This window comes from Poecilia reticulata, linkage group LG17 (genome assembly GCF_000633615.1).
Source record: "Poecilia reticulata strain Guanapo linkage group LG17, Guppy_female_1.0+MT, whole genome shotgun sequence".
NCBI lineage: Eukaryota > Metazoa > Chordata > Actinopteri > Cyprinodontiformes > Poeciliidae > Poecilia > Poecilia reticulata.
The window spans coordinates 15,857,641-15,876,269 of record NC_024347.1 but is presented as its reverse complement, the minus strand read 5'-3'; the positions used below and the strand labels follow the sequence as shown (position 1 = coordinate 15,876,269).

The 18,629-nt window shown below is 35.8% G+C and overlaps 1 protein-coding gene across 5 annotated transcripts in view; it reads left to right on the top strand.

The window, feature by feature from the left end:
• LOC103479478 (rho GTPase-activating protein 12-like) overlaps window positions 1-18,629 on the top strand; it is a 61,820-nt gene that overhangs the window by 39,010 nt on the left and 4,181 nt on the right. For 2 of the 5 annotated variants that reach the window (XM_008433917.2, XM_017310190.1), the window contains 13 exons: window positions 2,855-3,124; window positions 6,738-6,944; window positions 8,384-8,464; window positions 9,639-9,767; window positions 11,521-11,589; window positions 13,076-13,137; window positions 13,488-13,569; window positions 14,374-14,475; window positions 15,523-15,621; window positions 16,613-16,715; window positions 16,964-17,083; window positions 17,964-18,062; window positions 18,158-18,235. In XM_008433917.2, the coding sequence (XP_008432139.1) occupies window positions 2,855-3,124; window positions 6,738-6,944; window positions 8,384-8,464; window positions 9,639-9,767; window positions 11,521-11,589; window positions 13,076-13,137; window positions 13,488-13,569; window positions 14,374-14,475; window positions 15,523-15,621; window positions 16,613-16,715; window positions 16,964-17,083; window positions 17,964-18,062; window positions 18,158-18,235 (1,501 nt within the window). The remainder of the gene's footprint in view (window positions 1-2,854; window positions 3,125-6,737; window positions 6,945-8,383; window positions 8,465-9,638; window positions 9,768-11,520; window positions 11,590-13,075; window positions 13,138-13,487; window positions 13,570-14,373; window positions 14,476-15,522; window positions 15,622-16,612; window positions 16,716-16,963; window positions 17,084-17,963; window positions 18,063-18,157; window positions 18,236-18,629) is intronic. The other 3 variants (XM_008433919.2, XM_008433918.2, XM_008433921.2) reach the window with 3 other exon arrangements.

The window sequence follows — 18,629 nt, the reverse complement described above, 5'->3', positions numbered from 1 at the left end:
CGGACGGACGGATGGATGACTGACGGACGAATGATTGGATGGATGAATGGACAAATGACTGGACTAACGGACGGACGGACGGATGGATAACTGACAGATGAATGATTGGATGGATGAATGGATGAATGATTGGACTAACAGACGACGGATGGATGGACGGACGGACAAACGGACTTGGAACTAATCTGCAGAATGGGTCACGTTTTTCGTTGGACTTAATCAGAATATTCAATGAAATAACCGATGACTAAAATAAGTGTTGGCTGCAGAGACCTAAAGGTAAAACGCTTCATGATAATCAAGTATCAACCATGATTCTCATGAAGGAGTTGAGCAATTTTCTTTTAAAGTGGTATTTTATGTTTATTTACAGAAATTATTTGCTTCTTGTTGGCAGAAATTTGCAGCTTCAGGGTTGAATAGTTTTAGGTGCAACTGTAAAAACAGCACAGATTTATGGGGACAGAAGTTGAACACGTGTCCAAAGTGTGTTTTCCACATCTTGAGACATAATATGGTTCTGCGGGTCACCGCCCCTCTGACCACCATGACTTCCCCTTTGACACATCCACTCTAAGTCACATGCTAAAGGAAGACAGAGTCAGTACAGAGTCATCACGGTTTTCACGATGAAAGAGCGACTTCCTGACCTGAAGTCAAAACAAACAGCAAGAGCAAATGGCAGCGACGCGTTTCAGGAGAAGTCTGTTGCGAGTCATCTCGATACACAGAGAGGACGACGAGGCGTTAGCTAGTTTATCCCCAGCAGAGCCGAAGGTAACCTTTCGTTTTGTTTGATTTCTCCCGCAGGAACGGCTGTAAATCCTCTGATATTCTGTACACGCAGAGTGTGCTTCGTGAAGCCGTGGTGGAGACCACCAGGCGTCTCATTCTCATGTGTTCCTCCAGGCTGTTTGTTCGGCTCCTGCATATTTCAATTCTATTGATCTCCATGCAATAAAAATCATCACAGGACCCAGTGTTAGAGCCTTGGAGCTCCGGTATTATTTATGGCTCCTTGTCACTGTGGCCGGGCGACTTTAAATAATTATGAGACGTCCCTCATTGAATTCATCAGATTTTGTTTTTTATATATTATTTTTTTTATCAACAGAAGAATGAGTCTGTTTTTTTTAATATTAGCTTTTATATTTAATCTATTTGTTATAGTTTTAATACAGTTAATAGCATGAATATAAGATTTTTCATTTTTTATGTTATTTTTGTCAAAAAAAGAATACATCTTTTGTTGTTCTTATTTTATTTATTTATTCATTGTGTTTTTAATTATTATTTTTTCTCCAAAAAATATGATGAAACAACAAAAAAATCAGCTGTTTTTGTGGGTTGTGGCTGCTTTTCAACCACAGATAGTCCTTGTTTGTGTCATTCATTTATGATGCAAGAAGTTAATTTAACTAATTAAATATTAGTGCTGCATTTGTTACACCAAAGCATTTATTAATGACACCTGAGGAGAAACTGAACTGCTGAACCTAAGTAAAACTAAAAGCTTGCAGAATCTCCAACTTAAAGCTCACTTATATCTGAATAGTGACCTTCACTCACCAGCTGTCCAGGCTTTTAATTTTTACTAACCTTCAGTTTAAATCTAGTTACTACCGTTCATAGCTATAACTTCATATTATTAAAGCAAGATGAGTCTGAATTATGTTTTATTGACCCAGAAAGGTTTCCTCAGACAGCAGACGCTGTTTGCAACAAGTTAAATTTAAAACAGGATCTGAAAATGTAAATTATATCTTTGCAGTCCTGAAAGGACAGCAAGTAATGTTTCTTTCAGTGAAGTTTCCTGATTTAAAAAAAAGAAAAAGCTATTTTAGCTTAGCACAAACTGGCAAACAATTTAAATTCCTAGTTTCCTAATTTGTGATTTTTTTGTTTGTTTTGCCTTAAGATATTTAAGTAATTGTGGGTGTTTAGCTGGCAAAAAAATAAATCTTTACATTCAGATTTTTGATGAATGGCAGCTGCATGAATTTTAAATCTCGGGCTCAAAAAGACGTCAGGTTTTACGGTAACAGATTTAAAGTTTTTCTGTTTCTAGCTGCAGGGATCAATGTGTCTAAATTGTCTTCCTAATGTTCTGCACACATCTTGAGTTTTACTTCCTCTTTTCCAAACCTAGCTTGAGTCTGTGGCATCCAGAGTTTTAAAACAGCAGCTTCTCTTCTCTCCTCCTCTGTGCTCAAATTATTACTGATCGCGACAAAAAAATCTCATAGTGTAATTTTTCTCTAATCTTTTACCACTTAAGAAGAAATATAATAAAGGAGACACTGTTTTTTACATTTTTTTAATTTATGTTTATGGAATTTTATTTAGAGGGCTGCACAGTGGCGCAGTTGGTAGAGCTGTTGCCTTGCAGCAAGAAGGTTCTGGGTTCGATTCCCGGCCCCGGTCTTTCTGCATGGAGTTTGCATGTTCTCCCTGTGCATGCGTGGGTTTTCTCCTGGTACTCCGGTTTCCTCCCACAGTCCAAAAACATGACTGTCAGGTTAATTGGCCTCTCCAAATTGCCCCTAGGTGTGAGTGTGTGTGTGCATGGTTGTGTGTCCTGTGTGTCTCTGTGTTGCCCTGCAACAGACTGGCGACCTGTCCAGGGTGACCCCGCCTCTCACCCGAAACGTTAGCTGGAGATGGGCACCAGCAACCCTCCCGACCCCAGTGGGGATAAGGGTGCAAAGCAGCTTGTAGAAAATGGGGAAAATATTTATTTTCAGACAAGTTTCCACAGGATCACTTCTACACATTTTGAATTTGTTTAATCGCAGAAACCTCATTCAGTTTCCAGAAACATGCATAACAAATTTAATTCCTTTTTCTCCCACAGACTGGATCTAGTTCGGGCCAAGGCGTCTCCGAATCTCCGGTCTACACCAACCTCCAGGAGCTGAAGATCAGCAAGAAGAGCCTGCCGCCGCTGCCGTCCGGCTCGCCCCTTCACGTCGCCGGCGACTGGGAGACATACACGGACCACAGCGGCAGACATTACTACTGCAACCGCTCCACCCACGAGAGGACATGGAAGCCCCCGCGGACCAAAGATGGCGGCGTCGGGAACGCCAGGGACGACAAGCACAGCGCTGGGGAAAGCTCAGAGGTAAAGTTCACGTCCATCAGGACAATAAGGACCAGTGTGCAGCAAAGTAAGGGCCGCTGAGTGGCTTTTAGTTGTTGTAAAGGAATTTATAGATGATGAAACTGGAACAACACAAGATTTTACCAAGTATTTTGGTCTAATTTCTAGTGCAAATAACTTTGTATACTTAAAATAAGACACAAAATAAGCTAAAAGTAACTTCTCAAAAAAATGTAGGAGCTTGTTTTAAGTCAATAATTCCTTAATATTGATGAAAAAGATCTATCATATTATTTCACTTATAACTAGAACTTTTTCAATATTAATTATTGACCTAAAACAAGATGCTGTATCTTACCAAAAGTTGCTTGTTTTGTCTTATTTGGACTAGAAACTAGAATACTTGTTAAGATTTTGTGTTTTTGTAGCGCATTTCCTGCAATAATAATCATATTGTACTCTTCCTCTACCTGGATCCAAATGGATTTGAAAACATTTTAAAAGCTTCATAATCTTTTAAAACTTCACAATCTGCGTATTTTATTATATAGTAAGGAACACCTAGTAGTGCCATTGGCTGTATGCTGTACTTAAGCTCTTCCAACCACTTATTTTCATTAACTTGTTGGATTTGTAGAAGCTTAAAACTACCTGGATTTTTCAAAAAAAAATCTTTCAAAGTTCTCTTTAGAGCTTTGGCTGCTTTACACTTTTAGTCAACAATTTTCCAGCAATTCACTGCAAAGTATCTCATGTAACAAGCACGATTGACGCGCAGTTCCACCAGGTGTTTGCTAATTGCTGCTGGCTAGTCTGAAGGAGCAGAGTGGGAGGGTAGTGTGTGTGAGGCGGAAACTCTGTAGCTTGGAAACAGCAGCTTTGAGGAGGAGCTGCGCCTTGGAAGGCGGGGCTAGGTCCACCCAGGCGTTTTGCACAGCTGAATGGTTGCCATGGAGATTAAATGATTTCTCAGACATGTCAGAAAGAATCAAAGCAACACTCCAAGTAAGGTTTTGTTGAGGAAATAGCATTATAGCATGACGTGAAGCTAAAAAGAGTGGATTTTACATAATACTGCTCCTTTAAGTCCTTGTAGGATCGTTGTCATACAGGAACCGCTGATTTAAAGGGATCAGGCCTTTTCTGTTGTCGCTCCTCAATAGTGGGACAAGTTGCCATTAGACAATCATCTTCTGTTGCTGTTTTTAAGTCTCTCTTTAAAAGAAACACGCTGGTTTTCAGTGACTTTTGTCATATTCTATTTTGTAACTTTGTGGTCTTTTTAGTACGTCTTATTCTGTGCTTAATGTTTTATTTTATTATTATTTATTTCATCCTACTGCTTAGATAGCACTTTGGGTAAACATATTGGTTTTTTTTCCATGTACTTTATAAATAAAATTGAAAGGTGTGTTTTCATGTTTGTAACAGTTAAATAGTTTTACCAAATGTTTAAAAAAGTGTCTGGAAATGAACTCAATACACAAATAATACATAAAAATGAAACTTATGGGATACCGCGGATCACAACGGCCCAGAAAAACCAGCTGCTTTAAATAAAAAAAATTTAAAAAATGGAACAAAGTAACAGAAGATTCAAGATTTTTCCACAGTACTGTAAAGCTATGAGGCTCAGTGAAAACGCAATGCTAGCGTAAATCTAACAGGAAGCGACAAATAACATGCTTTGTTGATTAGTTTCCATGGTTACCTCTTTGCTGCAGATTTGTACGATTGCAGGGATCGCTTCCTCTCGTTCTGCGTTGCTTAAACACGCGCAGAATATTTTTTCTCCATCTGTAGAGTTTGCATAACTTTGTGCAGAATAGTTTAAAGAGTTAACAGCGGATTTATTGCATAATTATTTTAGTTATCAATCATTCTTTGGGTTATTCTGTCAATTAATCAGATAAAAACAGACATTCTGGTTTTTTTCAACTAACCACTTAAGCTTATTTTATGCAATATTAAAAATAAAACTTAAGTAAACCCTTAACTTCACTTAACATCAGTACGGTGTTGGGCAGATTTTTTTTTATTAACCAATTCATAATTGGATAGCAAAAGGTTCTTAATTGGAGAATTTTACAGAATTTGAACCATTTGACGCTAAAACACTTGGTGAGTAGTTTTAGTTGTTGTAAATTATGCCAAGCTGGAGTAAATCAAGATTTTACTGTTCAGACCATTAACCTGGCAGAATGAAGTTGCTGTCAGCTCTGACTAATGGTTATGGCAGATTTGGCTCATCAGAAGAAAAAAATAATAATCTGACAGAGTTGGAGTTTCTTTTCTTTTTTTGACAAGCACCTCATTAAACCCTTGCAGCAGAGTAATTAGTTCCTAAACTGATCTGAAATTGAACTGCTGTGTTTTCCTTCTAACGAGCCGACTGCAGCTCATGAGAGTGTCTGTGATTACGATCAAAACACACTTTTTGGTTTTTTCTCAAAACGCACTCTGGAGTGACGTCCCATCACATAAGTTTGCTTCCCTTGATTCTAACATCACTGCAAAAACACACAAATTAAGTATTTTTAGTCAACTTTCTAGTGCAAATATGGCATTACACTTCAAATAGGATGAAAATAAATAMATAAAATGTGTCTACATGACGCTTTGGAGAAAAAAAACCTGAACAAACCTTTAAAAATACACACCTTATAGAATCAGTTCATTTCTTCTTTTAGGTTTAAGAAAATGGAAAACAGAAGTTGGTCAAAGAGASAATGCAGAACAATTAAAAATTAAGAATAAAATATGCCATAATTTGTGGAAAGATGGCAAAAAAAATGCTTAAAACACACAAACTCTTAAAACTGACTGATCTACGTTTTAATATTTTACACTATTATTATTTCACTTYCTAATAGTTTTATATATTGGCTAGAAAAGCCTATGTAGGGAAACATTTTGCAGATTAACTTACTGTGTAAGCTTCATGATACAGACATGGGACTGCTGTTTTATTCAGTTTGACTGTTATTGTGTGTGTCTATTAAATAAACCTAATAAAGAAATATACACTGCTCAAAAAAATAAAGGGAACACTTAAACAACACAATATAACTCCAAGTAAATCAAACTYCTGTGAAATCAAACTGTCCACTTAGGAAGCAACACTGATTGACCCGACGAGGGTCCCTGTTGTCAATCAGTGTTGCTTCCTAAGTGGACAGTTTGATTTCACAGAAGTTTGATTTACTTGGAGTTATATTGTGTTGTTTAAGTGTTCCCTTTATTTTTTTGAGCAGTGTATAAATAAAACATAAGGTCCCAAAACAAGTAGAGGTGAAAATTACAGCATATTAAAAACACTCCTCAAAGTACATTTTCAAGTAAATGTATCGGAGTAAATGTAACAAGCTGCTACCCAACCAGCGAATTTAGATATTTGCACTTGAAACTAGACAAAATACTTTGGTGTTTTTGCAGTGATCATTTCTGATTCATCAAATGGCTGCACCACACTGCCACCTACAGGCCAAAAGCATAAACTTTACTCAGTGTCAGTGCATCAGGTTTACACTTCCTCCTCTGTTTTAATGGTGGTGGGCTGTTTCTGCTAAATCGCTGCATGACTGTCCTCTGTCCCTCTGGTGAAAGATGCTCTCTGTTTTCCCTCTGATGGTAGACCACTCCTCTCTCGCTCTCGCCGTCTTTCCTTCCCTTCCTGTCGCTGTCCGTCGGAGGACTCCAGCCTCTGTCCTCAGAGGACGCCTGCTTCAGCGCCTACTCTAGCCAGTCGGACAGCCTGTACGGCTCGCCGCTGAGCGGCTGGTCGGAGGAGATGGACGAACACGGACACACGCTGTATGTCAGCGACTATACGAACGAGAAGGTACCGCCGAGCTGCTGCTGCTGTCTCTGCTGGGTGTTTGGGACTGCATGCTGGACCTGGTTCCTCTGGTTAATTAGAGTAAAAAACTTCCTCTTAAAGGGCGGGATTCTGACTTTTTTTTAAATCTCTCCACTGTTTTGACAGTACTGGGACATATGGAAGAGGATTAGGACCACTGGAAAATCATTTTGACTTTTTTTGTCTCCAAATTCTGACTTAAATCTGAGATCAAAAGTCAGAATCCTGAAAAAAGGTCAGAATTCTGAAAAAACAAAAGAATACTGAGGATTAAAGTCGGAATTCTGAGAGTTAAAGTCGGAATTCTGAGAATTAAAGTCGGAATTCTGCAAAAAATTGTAACAGAATTTAATTTTGAGATTAAAGTCAGAATTCTGGAAAAAAAAAAGTCGGAATTCTGAGAGTTAGCCGGAATTCTGAGAGTTAGAATTCTGAGAATTAAAGTGGAAATTCTGGGAATAGAATCAGGATGATTTATCTCAGTTAAAAAATTAATCTCCGTGAAAATTCTGATATTAAATTTGAAAACAAAATCAAAATTCTGTGGAAAAAAGTCGACATTCTGAGATTAAAGTCTGAGTGTTTTTTATTTTTAATCCTTTTCCATAAGGACAACGCAGAATAAGTGACGACCAAATTTAGTCCTTTGGTTTGCAGATGAATGCTACTAAAAGAAAATTTTATTTTTAACATTTAAAGTTGCTGATTTCGGCATAAAGTCTTTGAAAGTGGTTGATATGCGAACTGCACAGTTTTGTAATAAACCTAGTGATTTAATAAAACTAAATTTTTAAAACATAATTTACAATTGAAACCAGATAATTTTATACAGTTAATAAAAACATAAATTTTTTCTCACTCTGAAGTTAAATCAGACCAAATTTTCTTTATTTTAGCTTTGTTAGAACCACAATTATTTCTATTTCTACCAGAAAGCTTATAATCAGGTTTATAGGTTATAAATTAGGTTTATAGGATGTGCGTGAGACGGTTACAAACCACAAAATGTTGTTATATTTTAGTTTCATTTGACTCTATTGCAGAATGTAGAATATTATTACAAGATATGATCAATGCCGGTATTAAATGATTTTGTATTATAGTGAATTGAAGCTTCCTTTTTAGTTAATTTGTATAGATTTTAACTCGAGTGTGGTGCTGGAAAGGTTTTAAAGCTTACCTTGAAAGTGCTTGAAAAGCGCTGATTGACCCAGTTTTTGTGGTTATTATAGTAAATTTCTGATTTTAACTGATTTTTTATTTTATTTTATTTTTTTTGCACTAGCTTGACCATCCTGGGACAATATTACAAAACAACAAAGTTGCCAAACAGAAAACAGGAAATTATTTTCTCTTCCGTGTCTGTTTTATTATAATTTTCTTTATACATTTTATTTTTTCTTTACTTTTTGCGCTGCTAGTGGTTAAAACATGTCGATGACCAGGGAAGGCCTTATTACTACAGCGCCGACGGCTCCAGGTCAGAATGGGAGCTGCCGAAGGTAAGACGCTGGGAAAAAAGTAAAAAATAATAATAACAAATAAAAGAAACGATGGAACTCCAAGATTTAACTTTGCTGACAACTTTTCTAGAGTTAAGAGTTCTGCTAAATATTAATTCATTTAATAGTTTTAGTTTTTATTAATAGTTTGGTGGAAAAAGCAGGAAAAGGTGTCGACTAAATTAATGTTTTGCAGTTTGTCAGAGGAAAAAAAAACTTGTTTAAAATTTTTGGTTAGGTTTTTATTTGCAGGGTGAAAAAATATTTGCTTTTTTAAACTGAAATTGTTGGAAAAAAATATTTTTAATGACCTTCGTTCACTAGCTGGCCAGATTGATCATTGTATCTTTTTTTTACATCGACTTCAAAAGATTTAAAGTTAATTAACAAGAAGTGAGAATTTTTTTTTTAGTGTTTTATCCATTTTTCAGTGCATCTGAAAAATGCACAGTTCTTCGTCCAACTGTTAATCCATCCATCCATCCATCCATCCATCCATCCATCCATCCATCCATCCATCCATCCATCCATCCATCCATCCATCCATCCATCCATCCANATCCATCCATCCATCCATCCATCCATCCATCCATCCATCCATCCATCCATCCATCCATCCATCCATCCATCCATCCATCCATCCATCCTTCCATCCATCCATCCATTGATGGATGCATCCTCTCATCTCTGTTTTTCTCTTCGTCCATCCATCCGTTCATCCATCTTTCTATTCACCAAACATCCTCTTATCTCTTAATTTTTACATCTATCCATCATTTCATCCATCTTTCCATTCATCCCTCTGTTTTTTGTTGTTTCATCTTTCTATTCATCCTCCCATCCCTTCATTTTTAAATCCATCCATCCATCTGAAATAGATTTTTTCTCCATCTTTCTATCCTTTCATGCGTCTTTCTGTTCATCCATCATCCTGTCATCCCTTCATTTTTCAATGTATCCATCCAATCATCCTCATCTCTTTGTTCTTTCATCCGTCCATCATATTGTTATTTAATAACATAATAATTCTGTCATTTCTTAGAAACTCTGGGAACAGAAAATTTACCAATTTGCTGAAAAAAATCTTCACATTTTCAGTTTCATTCTTTAGTATTTCAGAAGAAAAATAATTTCAGTTTGGTTTTTGTTTTTCTTTTTTCCTCCTCTGCTGCAGTACAACCTGTCGCCGCCTCAGCCGGCCGGAGACGGACCGAAGAGCCGCAGTTTGGACCGGAACAACGTCGAGCCCATCGTCTTGACAAAATGGAGGCACAGCGCCTACGTCCTGGAGTCGAGCGAAAAGGTCTCTGCCTTCAAAAATATAACCCAGAAAACAGAGTAGTGAACAAAACTAATCAGGCTTTAACACAACCAGATCTTAGCTGCAGACTCATTCCTTTGCAGCGGCTGTTAAAAAGCAGGCGGGCCCGCTCCGGTTCTGTTCGCCAACACCCGTACAAACAGCAAGTCAGTAGTCGGGCCCATCGGGGAGGAAAAGTTCCCCATTTAAACACAATCAGCTTGCATGAAGATGATCAAACAACTAAACTAAATGTTCACTGCAAAAACACAAAATATTACAACGTATTTTTATCTAGTTTCTAGTGCAAATATCTAACTACGCCTGAAATAAGAGAAAAGTTACTTAAAGGTAACTTTTTATCAAGATATAAGAGCTTGTTTAAGTGAATAACTCCTTGATATAAAAGTTCAATTGGTAGATTATTTCACTTATAACAATACATTTTTCCATATGTAAATGAAATAATCTGCCAGTGAAACTAGTACTTTTTTCAATAATATCAAAGAATAATTTATTTAAATCAAACTCCCACATCTTGATAAAAAGTTACTTATAAGTTAGTTTTCTCTTATTTCAGGTGTACTAAATAATTTGCACTAGAAACTAGACCCAAAAAAAATAAAAAATCATTTTTGCAGTTAAATTTTCACCGTAATCATGAACACAACACTGCAAAAACACAAAATCTTTCCAAGTATTTATGTTTAGTTTTGAGTGCAAATGTCTTAGTACGCCTGAAATAAGAGAAAACTAACTTAGAAGTAACTTTTCAGCAAGATATAGGAGCATTTTTAACAGAAAAACTCCTCGACATCGATGAAGAAGTTCGACTTCCACTGTCAGATTAGAAATGTCTCATTAGAAGTGAAATACTCTACCAAAAGAACCTTTTCATCAATATAAAGGAATTATTGACGTAAAAAAACTCCTGTATCTGAGTGAAAAGTTACTTACAAGTTATATTTATCTTATTTTAAGTGTTTTTACTGCACCAAAAATCCTTCAGATTTTGTGTTTTTGTTGTGTTTTTCTGCTGCTACCTGATACACACACTGCAAAAACACAAAATCTTACCCAGAATTTGTGTAAATTTAGTGGTGCAGATATTTTAGTACACTTGAATTAACTTACAAGTAACTTTGCAGCAAGATTTAGAAGCATTTTTAAGTGAATAATTCCTTTATAAAGTCCCACTGGCAGATTATTTCACTTATGGGAAAATTGTCTTGTTATAAGTGAAATAATCTGCCAGTTTTAATCAGTATAAAGGAATTATTGACATGAAAAATCTCCTTTATCTTGGTGAAAAGTTACTTTTTATTTTCTTATTTCAAGTGAACTTGAAACGACAAAAATACTTGGTAAGATCTTTCTGTTTTTGCAGTGCAGAGTAAATCAAGTCAAATTAAATCAAAAGTATTTTAGTGATCCCAATGTTGTTGCAGCTCATATTAATTCAGAGTTTTTGTAGATGGTGATGTTTCAGCTGGATTAAATTTTACATGGATTCTACATGCTGGGTTGATATAAAAGTGTTTCTCTGAAAGGCATGAAAAGCTTTATTAATAATCCATTTCTGCTTTTTACTCAGAGCTTCTTCACACTCTGCAGTTTTATAATCTCACTCCTGATTACCGCCAGACTCTTTCAGCCGCCTCCGTCTTAGCTCACATCGTTTTCCATTAACCTGCTTTTCTTTAAACCTTGTGAAACTGCTTCTGTGTTTTGTTTTTTACTCATGTTTGTTCACTAGGAAGGTCCTCAGACCCCCAAGTCCTCCCCTCCTGACCCTGATCTGAGCCCCACGTCTCCCCCCGCCTCTGTTAGTACTCGCCACTAACCTCGCGCTGCGACGCGACGCGTCAGCCGGCTTCAGCGGTGAAATGCATCGCAGCTTTTTGAAGAGTTCCTACACAGGAAACCTCAGGGAATATAAAAATATTGGACGTTTAAGACGTAAAATTTAACTGGAAGGATGTCCTGTGTAGGAATTGGTTTGATTCTTGTTTACAGAAATTTGTTTAATTTGATTTTTAGTTGGATATTCTATTCTATGGGTTCAGTTTAATTTGCATGTTGAAATCATAATCAAAAATCTGAAATTGCTGGTCTGAATCAATTCCTAAATGGATTTCAAGAGAAATGTTTGTAGAATTCAGGATTTTATGTGAAAGCACGACACAAAGACGCTAAAATAAATATTTTTATATCTAAATATTCAGTTTGAAGATAAATATCTAGCCTAAAACTAAATATTTACCTTACTAACTAAATATTTTGCTTACAAGTCGTGATGGCAATAAACTGAATATTTAATCTGAAGCAAAATTTTATCAATTATTATAAATATTTAGTTTGAATCTAACTTGATAACTAGATATTTAGCTTCAAACTATATATTTACTTAGGAAACTAAATAAATTTGAAGCTAAATATTCAACTCTGAACTATATATTTAGTTTGAAGCTAAAAAATGTCTCTAATCTAAATATGTAGCTTCTAAGTATTTAACTGTAAAATCATTTAGCTTGCCGCTAATTTACTAACTAAATATTTAGCTCGCTAACCTTACTTAGAAAGTTAAATAATAAGTTGGCAGCTAAATATTTAGCTCTAATCTAAATCGTTTGTTAGCTTGTTAGCCTCAAACTAAATAATTAACTCTAGTTTAGAGTTAAATATTTAACTTCAAACTGAAAATATTTACCTCGCCAACTAAATATTTAGTTTGGAGCAAACTGTGACAACCTGCACTCCATATCTAATCTGGTGGAGGCACAATAATAAAGAGTTGCAGTGAAAAGTGATGTTTTTCTTTAAAAGTATTGGCTGCAGGGAGTTTTAATAGAAATCCACATCACATGTTTTTTAGTTTGTAGTTATTCTTGAAATTGTGGAGAACAAAAAATCCATGAATCATTTTTTTCTATGATTAAGTTTTGCTTTGTGTTGGTCTGTCACATAAAATCTCTAAAATACACACACAAGGTGTAATGTAATGAATTAGAGGAATTAAACTTCACCAAAGCATCGTATATTGATTTAATTTTGTTTATATGAATTGAATTACTTTATTTAAATATAAATGAACATTTTGGTTGGTTTTATACTAATCTGAGTGTCGGTGTTGCTGTGGTGGCTTGGTGCTGACTGGGTTTTGTTTTCATGATGGAGCTGCAGGAAGCTTTTTGTCTGTGAAGGTTTTTGTTTTCCTGTCATCCAGCTGCGGGTGTCAATCAGAGCTGCATGTGGAAATGTTTAGTTTTCCTCTGAAACTCTGCACCGCTGCCTGTTTTCTTCCTCTGCAGCCGTCTGAAAAGTGTGGCGTTCTGAACGTGACGAAGATCACTGAGAACGGGAAGAGAGTGCGGTGAGTGAAGACGGACGACGAGGATTTCTTTCACTTTCTTTAAAAGCCTCAAAACAAAACTGTTTCCACATTGTTAGATATTAAAATTTACTTTTCTAATTTATTTCTGCATGCTGTAACTCAGTATTTGCAAAATTAAGGGTAAGAATGTACAATAATAATAATGAGGGTAATTCTAACTTATCTAAAACTAGAGACGTTTGGTCTGATTAAAGTCTTTTTTTTCCAAATAAAGCTCTAATATTTTATGCCTAACCCCATTTTGGAAGATGTAGAAATAGATTTAACCTTATTTGTTAACTTCAGGTGTTTCTTAGTGTCGTTTGAATGAATCTTTGTGCGTTTTGCAGGAAGAACTGGACGTCCTCGTGGACAGTCCTCCAAGGTTCATCGCTGCTGTTCGCCAAAGGACAGGGAGGCGGAACGAGCTGGGTGAGATTTCTTCATTTAAATTGTTTCATAATTATACAGTTATCACAGATGTCAGTGTAGTTCAGACTGATTTGTGCTGATTAGTTGATAAGGTTGTGGCATCTGTATATTCGGTTTCAGCTAATTGCTCTTTTTAGTGCAACAATATACATTTTATGTGTATAAAACTGTCATAGTTTACATAGCTGGTATATTGAGTTTTGACATAATGATAAGTTGCCAAAGTTCAAAGAAAACTTGAAAAACCTTCAGACAGTGACAATGTCTGATTTTCTTATACACAAAAACATGGAGATTTATGTTTATTTATGTTTTGACTGAGCATTATTTTTAAAAGGCTAAATTACTGCAAAAAAGCAGAAATAAATCAGAAAATCCTGATTGTAGTTGATGATGGTATTGACACATTTATAGTGGAGGATTTTTATCTGCATTCAGATCAATAATTTGTTTTTCAGCCATAAATATCAAACTCTGACAGCAGAACAGTGAATTTAAACTTTGAATACGCTACAACCGCTAGTATTTCTCCATGTTTATCCATGTTTTCTTCATATTTTTACCATATTACTCCATATTTATTCCATATTTTCTTCATATCGCTTCATGTTTTTCATATTTTCTCCATTTCCTTCATATTTTCTCAATTTTTCTTCATATGTTCTACATTTTTCTTGATATTTTCTCCACCTTTATCCATATTTTCTCCACATTCTCCATATTTGTTCATATTTTCTCCATATTTCTTCATATTTTTTCCACATTCATTCATATTTTCTTCATATTCATGTCTTTCCCACCCAGTTTGGAGGCGGTCAGTCCAAACCAGAGTTCACTGTGGATCTGAGGGGAGCATCAGTGGACTGGGCCCCAAAAGACAAGTCCAGCAAGAAGCACGTTTTAGAGGTGAAAACCCCAAATTATTCCATCCACTTCTGAACTCCGTAATTATGAGTTAATTTTGCATGAAAATAAAGGCAGACACATCAGGTCAAAAAGTAAACAATCTGAACTTTACCAGGTTTTAAAATCATTTAAATACATTCCAAAGTTTACAAAATACAACAGATTTCATACCAGCTGTAATTATTAGAAAAAGATTAAACCAAAGCAGAAAAGTTTTATTTAATATTGTAATTTTCTAAGAAACTATTTGGGGTCATCAGTGGCCATGAGCCAAGATGATCAATAATATTTTACATCATTACAATGCCAGCTTTTATAGTATGATTTTTACTTAAGATGATTAATGCCACTGAAATTCTGACTGTAATTTCAGAATTTAGATTTTTCCTTTGAGAATTTTGAATTTTTCTCAGAATTTTAACCTTTTTATTCTCAAAAGTTAGTTTTTTTCTTTCATAATTTAGTTTTTTTCTCATGATTTTGACTTTTTTTCTCAGAATGTTGCCTTTAATCTAAACATTCTGATTCTAATCTCAATTTTGACTGGAATTTCAGAAATCTGATTTTAAGTTCTGATTTTAATCTGCTAATTTTAACTTTTCCCTCCTCAGAATTCAAACTTTTCTTTAAAGATTTTTCTCAGAATGCTGATTTTACTCTCAGAATTCTTTTTTGTGCCAATTTTGACTTTTATTCCTTACAATTGAAACTTTTTATTTCAGAATTTTAACCTTTTAATCTCAGGCTTTAATCAGAAATGTAAAACTTTAGGAGGTTAAATTTAAATTTTTTTCTGTGGCCCTGCTCCTTTTCGGTCGACTCAGGATACTTTTACTATTTCACAATAGTATTTATTATTTGTAACAAAAAAAATGAGGAAAAATAAAGTTTTAAAACTGGTTCAGATAAAAACAAACATTAAGATATTTCCAGGTAAATCAGGCGTTTTGTAACGTTACAGAAAATAATCTTATGTAAGGAGTATTTTTTAAAGTTGATTTATAAAATTAACAAACTTTTTCCCTTTTTTTTGTCTGCCGCCTGCAGCTGAAGATCCGTCAGGGCACAGAGCTGCTGCTCTGGTCTGAAAACGACACCGTGGTGAACGAGTGGCTCAGAGCTCTGCAGGAAGCCATCAGCGCACATGTGAGTGTTTGGCCCCGCTGCTGCACCGTCCGTCTGCTTCACACACAAACAAGATGGCCGCAGCCAAACGAGTGCACAGAAAGAGGAAGAGTTTGAGACTGTAGATGAACGATAAGAGGAACAAATGGAAACGATTTGGTTCCTGCTGCGAAATGAACTTTATCAGATCAGAGAATTCAGACCCTGCACTGCAAAAACATAAAACATTACCAAGTCATTTTTGTTTCTAGTACAAATGTCTTGATGCACTTTAAATGAGTCAAAACTAACTTACAAGTAACTTTTAAGCAAGATATACGATTATTTCACTTACAAAATGTCTTGTTTTAAATGAATTAATCTGCCAGTGGAACTTTTTCATCCATGTTGAGACCTTTTTGACTTAAAACAAGTTCCTTTATCTTGCTAAAAAGTTACTTGCAAATTAGTTTTGTCTTATTTCAAGTGTGCTGAGATTCGAATCGTGTCTAGCAATTTGATTCTGATTTTTAGAGTCACAATTCAATTCAGAAGCGATTTTTAATTGAGAAACAATTTTTTTCTGTTCAAACGGTTTTGAGATTCTGTTTACAGACAGTGCAAACAAACATTTATTTAATTCATGCTGAATCAAATTCCACCAGCTTATATTTAAATATAAATATGTGCATAAAATGCTGTAACTTAAATTACTGGCTTGTCTGTCTGTTTTTTTTCCTTTAAATAAAAAAAACCTCCTAAATATTGCTGAAAAGTTACTTGTAATTTAGTTTTGTCCTATTTCAAGTGTACTAAGATTTTCACTTTTTTGCAGTGCAATTAGTTAAACAAAACATCCTATTTTACCCTCTACTTACAAACTAAAACCCTCAAAGATGATTGTTGAATTGAAACAAAGACATCTTTAAACAACCTGAGCGTAAACTTCCTGATTTCCTGTTCAGAGAAGCCAAAGAGCAAACAGTTGGACCTTTACAGCCCCTCGTATCTCATTTCCTCCTCCGTGTTTCAGGCCTGGGAGTCCGACGAGGCCATCGAGGAGGACATGCCCGAGTCGCCCGGCGCGGAGAAACTGGACAAGGACAAAGACCAAAGACTCTCCAAGAAAGACAAAGGTCAGAGCTGAAGTTAAAGCTGAAGGCGACTGAAAGTGAAAATTGAATATTTCTGTTTGATTCCTCTCCCTTATTGGACCGTAAACGGGCTTTAAAGGGAAATAAATGAAAGAACAAAGTCCAAAAGCTTTATGAAGCTGGAGCACATGCCTTATCAGTTTCAGTCTGAGGAAAACATTGAGACATGGCGACCAGAGTGCAGAGGCGAGCGGTGAGTAACGGCGTCTTCTCCCATTTCTCCTCCTCAGCCATGAAGCCGTCGGCCAGCGTTGAGGCCACCGACACCAAGAAGACCCGACACAAGCTGAAGAAGCTGCTGAACCGCCGGCCCACCATGCAGTCCGTCAGGGACAAGGGATACATCAAAGGTCTGCAGTCCTTCACTGTTTGGGCCGTTTTATCCATTCAATCTACTTCCTGTTTAATCATCAAACAGCTTTATTAAGGGATCCATCATGAAAAATCAAAGCATCAACAGCACAACTTTTTTCTCTCTAATTTGGCTGTAAAAAATATTTAAGGACAATGCTACTTTCTGTTTTCTGATTATTTTTCTATGTTTTTGGTGGCAAATTGTGACTTTTTTTTTGGTGTTTTCAACACTGAAAACCCTTTAGCTGAGCAGACATTTGCATTTAGAAAACTACATGCAAAACATTAGATTTTTATAAAACTACAGTATATAAAATAAGAGATCTGTTTGCTTAAGCTGCTTAAATGAAGACAGTTTTCTCACTTTGAGCCAGAAGTAGAAATAATTTAATTAAAAACTGTTCCTACTGGTTCTAATTTAAACATATTTATGATATTTAAATAAATGCATCTTCGCATCCACACACTCTTTGTTATGGAGAAGGATTAGGGACAGCATTAAAAAAAATGTATGACTTTAATTTCAGATTCTGACTTTTTTCTTGAAATTAGGACTTTAATCTCAAAATGATTACATTTTACCTTCAGAATTATAACTTTAATCTCCTAATTATGACTTTAAATACATCTGTAAACATATCTGTAAGTACAGTTTAGCAAATTCATACTTATGCAGCAAATTCCTTAAAGTTATAGGATGCAAAATTATGCAAAGACAAAGATCCGTTTAAATAAATCACAAAAAGCCCCAGATCAATTTACATTCATACCCAAGATGAGTGGATTTAAAACCCAGATGCTTAAAGAACGTTTTCGGCTGACGGTTTTTGCATGAAGGGAGAGAAGTGACCCGTTTCCTGTCATTTGTTTCTTCAGATCAGGTTTTCGGCTGCAGTCTGTCCGGCTTGTGTCAGCAGGAGAACACCACGGTACCGAACTTCGTCAGGATGTGCATCGATCACGTGGAGAACAACGGTGAGTGTCGAGGTGGAACTGCAGTTTACCTGCAGGTCGTTTCCTGATGAGCTTTATAAAAGTCACTGACCCATTTGTGTTTGGCTCCTCTGCAGGTCTGTATGTAGACGGGCTGTATAGAGTTAGCGGGAACCTGGCAATCATACAGAAGCTACGATTTGCTGTCAGTCATGGTGAGTTGCTGTGAAACACTTTGTTAGTACTGTTAGATGTTAAACACTGCAAGTATTTTCGATCTAGTTTCTAGTTTTTATCTTAGTTCACTTTAAATAAGATCAAATTAACTAATAAGCAACTTGTCAGCAAGATATGGGAGCTTGTTTTAAGTCAGTACTTCCTTAATATTGATTTAAAAAAAAGTTCTAGTTCCACTTAATTTACAGTCAACAGTCACTGCGTCGTTACCTAGCAACCCCAGCCAAGCCCAGCCCGTTACTTAGCAACCCAGTTCTAGTTCCACTGGCAGTTTATTTCACTTACAGCCTGGCAGAAATTTCTTGTTATAACTGAAATAATCTGGTCATTTTTTTAAACAATATTAAGAAATGATTTACTCAAAAGAAGCTT